Consider the following 10,003-nt stretch of genomic DNA (forward strand, 5'->3'; position numbering starts at 1 on the left):
AAGGAGACACCAAGGCAGGGAAGTAGGAAAGTTTCAATTTAATAAAGCTGAACAAAAAGGGAATATCGAGGGAAGATAAGACTACAAACTGCAGCACAATTGAGATGAGAGAAAAACAGGGCGACATCATTCTGTGAACAGCAGGATGTGAACACGATTTAAGCACCAAGGAGAACATATCAAACTGAGGTGAGGCGCACCACTCTTCTGAATCAGTAATGTATCTGTTGCCCACAGAAACAGACACACTTGAGAGGAAACTTAGAAAATATGGATGGGAAGAATTGAATCTTTTTTAAGTAATCTTTGGTTTGTTTTGTGTAAAAAAATATGTTTATAAATAACATCATAATTTTATTGTAACCATAGCAGTAGAAGCCACTTTTGCGTTTAACAGGTGATAAAAAAAAGAGGAAAAAAACGAATTGTCAATTTTTATAATAATAATAAATACATCCTGAGCATATAGGCTCGTTTATATTTACCAAAGAGCCAGTTTTTTAAAAAAGGAAGTGGCACTTTATTGCCTCATACATATTTACATCAGACAAGATTGTGATTCTCTTATAGTATGCAGTTCATTTTTCAGCGTGCAAGCAGACATAACTCAGAGTAAACCCTTCTCAGTGCATGACATGTTCATCGTACAAGAAGCTGTCAGTTCATGTGTGGCCCCCGTTAAGTTCTTCCACCAGCACCACGCCCACCCCTGCCCCCTCTCCTCGGTCGACCTCTGACTTGTTTATGGTCCTGACGCGGTAATCTTTTCTGACGCTCCACTTTGATCCACCCTCCTTCGCTGGCTTTCGCCGCCTCTTTTTCCTCACTAAGGTTTCCTGTCACAGACAATATCCCCGGTATCATTGGTGGGCGGTTCTGTGATGCGACACTGTAACTGTTGGACCGTGGCCTCCCTGGCTGCCGTGAGGTTTTGCTGGTTTTATTATGAATATGGTTACCTCTACTATTGGTCCATCTCCCCTGCCCACCTTCTACAGTTAATGTGTTGCCAAAGTAAGCGTTTCTGCGGTAGTCGTACAAAGCTCCGGCGCTGAGCAGCCGATCCCTCTCTGAGGTGCTCTCTGATGTGGTGCTGGAGGGACTGCTGCCCTTTGACCCCAGATGGAGCGTGGCAAGTTTGGCCGGCAGGCTGGCGGTTGGCGAGGAGCTGCGCGAGTCATTCCAGGGAGATGCGTGGATGCGGCTTGGAGAGCGACGCACAGCTGCAGCATAAGAAGACACTTGGCTTTCATGCACAGACAGGAACTGAGGAAGAGTGCGGGCTTCAGAGCGAGACAGAGGAGCAGGCGGCGGCAGCGATTTCTGGGTCATATGCCTCTGCCGCACGTTGTACATCCATCTTGGATCGATATCTAAAACAGAAGATGTTCATTTCAATGCCATCCACAGAATTCCTCACAAACAATTTCTATTAGTCCAACAAACACAACACAACTATAAATGTAACAATTACCAGAGTTTGATCTGTTCCTCCTGGGGTTCCAGTCTGTGTCAGTTGGTGCTGTTCCAATGACCAGCTCCACAGTCTTGATCTCGTCTTGTCCACCGCCGAGACTCCACGTCACCGGGCAGCTGTGTTTGGTACACTTTGGTGACTTGACATCATTCTGAAGTGTCAAGATAAAAGCAAAGGAGGGTGAAGTGATGTTTAGTGTAAAGTTGTCACATATTGTTCTGTGATTTCCTCTGATGAATTTTCAAATGGACGATATCTGTATTGTTTTGTGATGTGAACAATACGACTGCTGAAATGACTCACCTCATAATTGACTGTGTAGTCGACTTTCTGGTTCTGTTGTAGTCCAACAATCCATTTGTCCATCACAAAAGGTGGCTGCATTGAAACAACATTAGTTCATTAAAAATTAGGCCATAGCAAACCACAATGTAACATCATCGTGGCTAAAATACAAACAGTCAGGTCAGACTGCAGTAAACACTGATTAAAACGTGATCAATAAATTGTGTTTCTTACGACACCTTAGTCATGCGCAGGATGTCCACATCTTGCCGGTTGGCACTAAAGATGACATCTTTGATATAAGCAATGGCAACATCATCTCCATCAAGCTCCATGTACATTTTCCATTTGCAGTCCTTGAGAGAAAAGAGTTCATGGTGAGATAATGTAGATCTGGTCTGGTGCACTCACAAACAACATGGATGTATGGAAAAGTTTTATAATTGCACTATTTTGTGAGGAGAATTTGCTTAATCTTGTATATAAACCAACAGCACAACCTACAGGTAGTTTAATGGCAGTGGCAAGTTATTGAGGCCACGAAGCTTCATATTGTGGGCGAGAACAGAAAGTATAACCTCAAACTTTTATAGATAAATTGCAAAAGAAAAGATTATATAAATGCTATTTATATACAATGTCTATTTAGGAAACTGATCCTGATGGAAACAGGTTCTCCATCTTGTTGTATTAATGCCTCAACACTGCACTGATAAACGACACATTTTATAAAATTACCATGACAAAGAAAAACAGTAGTAAATGTATGTATGTAAACGTTTAAATTCTAAATACCGAATGTATTTTTAGTAGAATCCAGGATTAATTTCTTGGCACAGCAAACTAGTTGGTTTTAGGAGATGGAGGTAAAAAACCTTCTTTTTCTCATGAACTGCTGCAGACGGTGCACATCAAACTGGGAGGAACAAATCTGAGCAATTCCCCAGCCCACTTCTTCTGCATACTGAATGCTGACGACGCAGTAATGATTCTGCCAATCCCTAAAAGCTGGCCGCGAAGCCACAGGTCACTGCTTAACCACACAGGGTTCATGGCACAGGCCAATCCATTGTGTAGTGATCACAGAGAAAGACATCAGAGGAGTGGCACTAACACACTCGTCTGAGAAGCCTTCGCCCTCTCCTTCATCGTCCCTGGGGGATGGAAGCGACTCAAAGGGGAAGCTGCAGCAAGCCTCTGGCTCAGAAACACACCAGTGGCCCTGCGCTGGCCTGGTGTCGGCCCTGGACGGTCGCACCGGGGCTCCCAGGTCTATGCTAGTCTAATCACTCCAGCAGAAACAATGTCTGGTAATGATGCCTAGGACCCGAGTGCGTCTAATGACAACTCATACATAATTCAGCACCTTTCACTTGGCTGCACGGTGATATCCTCATTAGTAGGGGACCCTCAGTGGCTGTCAGATGGTGGCCGCACAATCGCAGGCCCTCATTTTGTCTTTGAGAAGTGCAGCTGCTTCCATGACATCGCCAGCAAAGAGGGGCGAAGAAAAAAATGCAGTGCGGGTTTGTTTTATTTAGTGCAAAAAACCTTCCAGTTTGTAAAAACAAGGCTGACACGGAACCTGACACCAGGCAGGGGAAAATAATTAGCTCTCATTTTCTCAGCCTCCTGTTTCCTTCTCCCTGCTGTGTTTTCTACCCACTAAACCACCACATGTCAGAAGAAATGGGAGGCAATTAGCAGGCTCGTTTCAGCCCTGCCGAACACACTGAAAGAGGACTATTTATGATGGGACAATGAACAGCTGAAAGATTAAATAACGTTTGCCTTTTAAAAGAAAATGACTTCTGGCTAAATGGGCTATTTTTGATTAAATTCAAACAGCAAGTGAAGAGCCACCCTTTCTCCACAGTTTGAGACCCTAACAAAGGGCTGTGAGCAAGTCGAGGTGGATGTGGTACATGGCTGAGAATGAAATGTTTATTTGTCTGGTTTAATACATGTCTAGTGATGTCTTCAATGGTCAGCATAACAGCCGCCATCATGCATCCTCAGAACAAACAGCTTCAGTTGCAGCGGGGCCGATTCACTCATGGAAAAAATGTGATTCTGTGAAACTCCTTAGAAACTATCAATTATCGCCAAAATGTTTAAAGTAGACACAGCGTTTCTTTGTGATATTCATTAATTCTTGGCTTCACAGAGCCCACGAGGAGCCACATCAGATGCTCACAGCTGCAGAATATGTCTGTTTGAGTGTGTTTCTTTACAAACTTACAGACTTTCCCGTTCCTGGCTTCCAGTGGTACCCAAACACCAACTCCAGATTTACAGTTTTGCTCCCTTCTAACTCCTCTTCCAGCTCATCCTTAGGAAGAAAGAGGGTGTAAGGCCAAATATGTGCAGAGAAGAACACTTCTGAAGGAAAAAAAAAAGGAAGTAACTTCAAACCTTCAACAGCGGTGGGAAGTGGACAAATCCGAGGTAATCGTGGGTGAGCTTTTCGATTTCACCCTGCCAAGAAGAAAACTCTCTTTAATTTCAAATATCAGTGAGCTCAGATGTTCTCCTGTAAAACTGGGTTAAAAAATATAAGCTGTGGTTAATGGGTAACTGTGTCTTGCCTTAAGGTGCATGGCGTGACCCTTGGACTTGACCCCCATGTCTCGCATGTCGTTTTCTGTGAGCAACAGCAACCTTTTTCCGGTGATGTGATTCTCTTTAAACAGGTCAGCGTAGCGCTGCATGTCACATGAAACATCGCCTGACACAGAAAAGGAAACAAGCAGTGTTCAACCACGGTGCCCAAACAAAGAGCGTGATTTAAGATTACCTGAACTACCCAGAAAGTAAATGAACAAACCTGCACCAAACATTTGCTGCATCCAGAAATACTGAAGGAATAAAACAGTGATATGTTAGTTTTAACAGGGATGGTGTCATGTTGCATTAAAATCAAAATCAATCCATCAGTTACAAGAAATATCCACTGATACTGACCACATGCTCCTCCGTCCAGGTATATATGTCAAGTGTGGGCAGCAGCTGCAAAGAAGCAAAAGATAAATAAAAGCAACAGACTCTGGGTGGACGCAGACATCGTGTGTGTTTATTTATGACAGATCTTAAAAGTAAAACTCCCAAGACTTAAGTAAATGTCATCAAAATGGAAAATAGCTATATTTTCCCTGCTTTGAAACCATTACTTTTCCAGTTATTGTGCTGCTGTACGACTAAAAAGACTTGCCCCTAATGGTCTATATCAAACAAAAATCTCCATCTGACTGACCTAACGTGATCCTTCTGAATGAAAAAAAATCATTTATTGCTCATTAAATGTAATCAGGCAGAAACTTGCCAGCCAAAATAGAGATTTCATCATTGTGATCATGAGACTGGTGTGTAATGACAGAAATAATGCAATGGAAAATTGGAGAAAAGATGACTAAATGAATGAGTAATCCCCATTCACTGTCTTCTTCCCATGACATCCTGTAGCAGCTCAGATTATGAACTAAATGCCGCTCTCAGGCGACGGTCGCTGCCATACATTTCAGCGCAGCCTGCTCGTGCCTCATAAAGCCACTCAGCCCTACAGCGGTTTTCCGCCTGCTCCAGTAATGCAGTCCGGTAGTAAACACATTCAGAAACACTACGGCACTGCCGAAGTCCCACTGGCGTGACTTAGTGTCACTTTTCAAAAAGCGTATCGTACACAAACGAGCAGCCGGGCTTCTTTTATTAACATGTACGGCTGAAAAAAGGCACCTACTGCTCACATGTAAAATGGGGACACAGTTTTAGTGTTCAGGGTTTGTGTGTGGATTCTGCAGGAAAGAAGTGACTTTGAGTTGGGTTTAGTTCACACAATTCTGCCCCCATGTGGACTAAGTGGATGATGGGTAACCAGGCCATGAATACTGGCAGTTATAAAGTGGCATGAAGTTAATGTCACAAGAAAAGACATTAGTGAAGCAATACATTTTACAGTTTTATTAAAATGTTATCAGTCATGCTCTGCTCTGTCTTCTACCATAAACAGTTGGGTTATTGTAGCAATACAACATAATTCTCATGCCACAATATTTGTTCTGTAGTCACTGTGATATAGGAAGTAATAAAAAGGATATAAGGGAGAGAGATTCGGAGAAAGTTTTTGTTGTTTTTTTTAGAGCAAATTTATTAACAAAACAATGAAGGATGCAAGAAAATTAATCACATAAAGAACAAGAAGGAGGATTATTTTAGTTTGAGGAAATAACAAGTTTAGAGGCGTAATGTTTTAGGATTGTCTGGATTTCACACAGAGGAATGCAAATTCTGCTAAGAATCTGTCCTAATTGTTATTTCTGGTCTAAAGATGTCGAGGGCTTGATGGCACAAGAGTATAAGCAGTGTTTGAACAGGGGTATTAGCTCATGGCAGGAAGCTAACAAGCAACAACACAGGAATACAGAGGATTACATCCTCATGAGACTGACTGATTATAACAAGCGAAGGGGACAATTTAATGGGCTATGCTCAAGGAAGCATGTCCTTCCCCAGATGAAGCATAATACCTAAGTGAACACTAATGCTAATACGATTTTCTCTACTGTAAAGAGCAGGTCCTGAGGCTGATATTCAGTCGCACCATATGGTGTGATACTGTATGTAAAACGTGTCAAAAGCAGGAAATTATTCTATTATAATCTATACAGAAAATTCATTGGTGGAAAATTAAATATTTTTAGGCCTTGGGTAGAAGCCTGTTTTGAAAAGTAAAATGTAAAATGAGAGAATGAAGCTGACAGTCACACAGCAAAGTCCCTCTCCTACTGTTTTGAACCTGGGTCAGTCAGAGGAAAAAACATGTACTTTCTCATCCTGGTAAGAGACTGCGTCTCAACAACTGCACTCCACCACATCCAGAACAAATTGGCCAATCTTAATGTCAGCAAAATGTCACTTCATCATAAAAGCCTGGCCTTCTCTAAGCAACTGGCTCACATGGCTCTTTCTTCACAGCATGGCACTATACATCCAGAACATTAGGCATACAGTAAATGACATCCATAATATCCACAGGTGGAGGGTTTCAAATATATTCTATAATTGTAACTATGTTCCTGTGCTGCATGGTGCTATTACTGAATGTACATCGTGAATACAGCTTACAAAGCAGCAGAAATATAGTGTTATAATTTGACACGGTGATGATTAATAAACTCATGGTCAATAATTAACAACATGGCTTAACTAGCAATTCATACAGTGCTTCCACAACACCAAGAATGCATTAAGTGAGATCACAGTATGTGATGGACGCAGCTGCTGCAACACCAGACATGGGAGGGGTTCATTCACTGTCATCAGACCAAGGAAAGTGTCCCCTTTCCACAGCCATGTTGATTTTGTGTCCTTCTCTGACACAGCTCGACCTGGAAGAGTTCTGCTTGGCGCACATGTTGACCTGCATGCCAGAGTGCAGGACAGGTCGAACAAAGTCCAAAGAAAACACGTCCTCAAAGCCTTTCATCACCGACTGCAGATTCACCTCCTCGTTACCGGAGGTTGTGATCTGACACGACATCTGCGAACTGTTTGATTCCTCCGTCTTAGACTGATAGAACGACTTGGCGCTTATCTTTTTTGCCACAGGTAAGAAGAGCTGAGAGGCAGAAACAAGTGCGAGAGCAGGAGACAGAGGGGTGAAGGAAAAGAGGACAGAGGAGAAAAGGAAGGAAACTATCAGTTTCAAAGCACAAATAAAGTGTAGATAAGAAAAGTGGACAATTTCAACTCTAGATAAGCTGATTTTTTTAAAAAGAAAAAAGACATTTAAGGGTAGTTGACAGCAGAGTCAGTGCAGGAACTGGAATAGAATAGGTATAGAAAAGGAACAGGAATGATTTAAGGATTTCATCGAGTATTTCAAATACCAAATACAGAAAGTGTGTTATTAGTGTGTGTGCATGGAGTCTTCAACAGTATCTACACTGACTGTACATGACTGAGGGGTTATTTCAACTGTGTATCAATCCTCACAGAAAATGAACAGAAATCAAATGATTTGTCGATTGTTGGAAAAAAAATATTTTGGTAATCATTCAAATTCATGCAAAAATAAAAAATAAAATAAAATAAAAGCTGGACGTAATAAGGATTGAATGCTTTTCTTTGTCATGTATGATGTGGTTTTGGACAGATAATAACTAAACTGTCACCCGTAGGGCTGGCAGATATATTAGCGTACATTTTCCAATGCTTTCTGACATGTTCCAGACAAAAACATTATTTAAGGAAACAATAAACAGATCAATCAGTAATAAAAAAATCAAGTATTAGTTTCAGCTCTAAACTATGTTTGCAAAAATAACGCAATGCAGACAAACACAAGGCAACAGTACCGCTGCAAACTGCATGTCAGAGACGGGATGTTTACATCCCAATGTAAATTCTTCATCATCATGATGCAAATGTTCTCATTCAGCAGCCGTTCACACGACACCGCTATACATGTAAATGCAGTTCTGCCACCAGTGCCTACTGCCCATAATGTTTCATAATGTGCTCCCCTTTTCCCTCCCATTTTATTTTCATTTCACTGCGTTCCCATTTCCACTTCACCCCACAAAAGGTGAAGGGGGATTCTGTCCCTCTCTCAAGGCGAGTGAGAAAAACCAGGAAATACAGATGTGAACGAGCCGACGTGCCGCCGCCGCCGCCGCCACTCGACGACGGCTGTCCTGAAGGTGAGGACGGACCAAAGTGAAGAGGGGATAATGAGGAACTCACCGGGCTGTTGGACTGCTCGATGAGTTTGCGCTCCCACATCTTTAGACGCCGCTCTCGCTCCTTCAGCTCCTGCTCTTTAGTGCTCAGGTCTCTCTCCAGCTTCTTAAGTCTCTCAAGTGTAGCTTCAATCTCACACCTTCAGCATACAGCAACAGAACAATGTCAACATTTAAGGCTGGTGTTATACCACTTTTTTTTTTTTTTTGCTGTTATATGCGAGATGAAAACCGACCATGTTTTAAACAACCTCCCTTTATTTTCCCATTTCGATATAGTCTGTGGCCCTCAGCCCCAAGCTCATTCTTTATCTCATTTCTAAGAATAAGAACATTTTTCATACAGGAGGCAGTAATGCCATTTGTTGGGAAGTGTTTTCAGCAGCAGATTATAACACATTCAGTTCAGAGATAAGACATAAAATACAAAGGCGAAAATAGTACTAGAGGAAAAAAGTAAGCAGTAATACTGGCAATAATCCTGACGTGGTGAAGCAACATTACACATGATAATGAGGAATAAAGGAAAGCGCAACACGAGGTTAAGTAATGTGTCTTAACTCCTAAAAATCTAGTTTCTGTTTCTATTTTCTACGGTTTTCTACTTTCTTCTCCTTCATCTTGAACCAGTTTTCTAGTGAAGCTATACGATGTTCATACTGAATGTTTTACACTATTTTTCAGCTGCAATGTTTCATAATATTAACCATTCATAAACACTCTCCTAAAACTCATATATCTTTGAATTTTGATTAGAATTTGATAAAGTTATGATGGTTTTAATGATGCTTGACTACACAGCCACAGTGTCTGTAGCTTTGGCTAAAACAATATCTGATTTACTGTTAGTTTTGGTCTCTTTGAGGGATTTGTTGACACAAGTTGGAGCTTTAGTACAGCATGGAGTGATGTATAAAAAACTAAACCAATATAAAACTCTCAGCGATGCCCTGCACTCAGAATGTGATGAGTCTGAGTCGAACGCTTTAAATTCCAGTTACAGGACGATGCCTCGTGCTCACATCATGCAGGGGAAGTTTGTTTTGCCCAGCAGGTGGAGCTGCACAGTGTTGTTGTGGAGATCCCTGCTGAACTTCCCTAAAAAACTTTGCTCCCACACTCTTCATAAACACAAGCAGCCCCGGCAGGAAGGCCCAGCCCCACTCCTCCCAGTCCTCCAAACGCTTCACCCTGAAGCTCCCCACCTCAAACTATTTCCTCTCCGCCTTCCAAATAAAGTTTTCTTTCACTTCCTGCTTTCCTGACAAACCGTCTCTACACTTTATGGCAACATTCATGTCACATATTCTGCACTTCCTAACTATTCTACATCCGTAAGTCAGGCTCACAGCTAATATGTAATGCAATAGCCATGCATTTACATGAACTTCATATTCACATGATTGTTTTACAAGATGCAATTACAATTAAAGCCGCAAGCGGCGATGGACGGGTCCTCGCACTAAGCTTCTCGGCATTCGCGCACGGCGGGGTGTGGCGCAAA

General features: G+C 42.0%; 1 protein-coding gene across 1 annotated transcript; it reads right to left on the reverse strand.

Moving 5' to 3' along the window:
- Positions 1-20: 20 nt before the first annotated feature.
- LOC103369961 (mitogen-activated protein kinase kinase kinase MLT-like) lies at positions 21-8,639 on the reverse strand (the record flags this gene model as incomplete). The annotated part of the gene is made up of 10 exons (XM_008298830.1): positions 21-1,373; positions 1,475-1,628; positions 1,781-1,855; positions 2,002-2,118; positions 4,005-4,094; positions 4,178-4,240; positions 4,351-4,490; positions 4,590-4,620; positions 4,727-4,771; positions 8,504-8,639. Coding segments are annotated over 10 exons (1,546 nt in total), but the record flags the coding sequence as incomplete, so codon positions are not given.
- Between the last annotated feature and the right edge of the window lie 1,364 nt (positions 8,640-10,003).

This window comes from Stegastes partitus, unplaced genomic scaffold (genome assembly GCF_000690725.1).
Source record: "Stegastes partitus isolate 25-593 unplaced genomic scaffold, Stegastes_partitus-1.0.2 Scaffold1353, whole genome shotgun sequence".
NCBI lineage: Eukaryota > Metazoa > Chordata > Actinopteri > Pomacentridae > Stegastes > Stegastes partitus.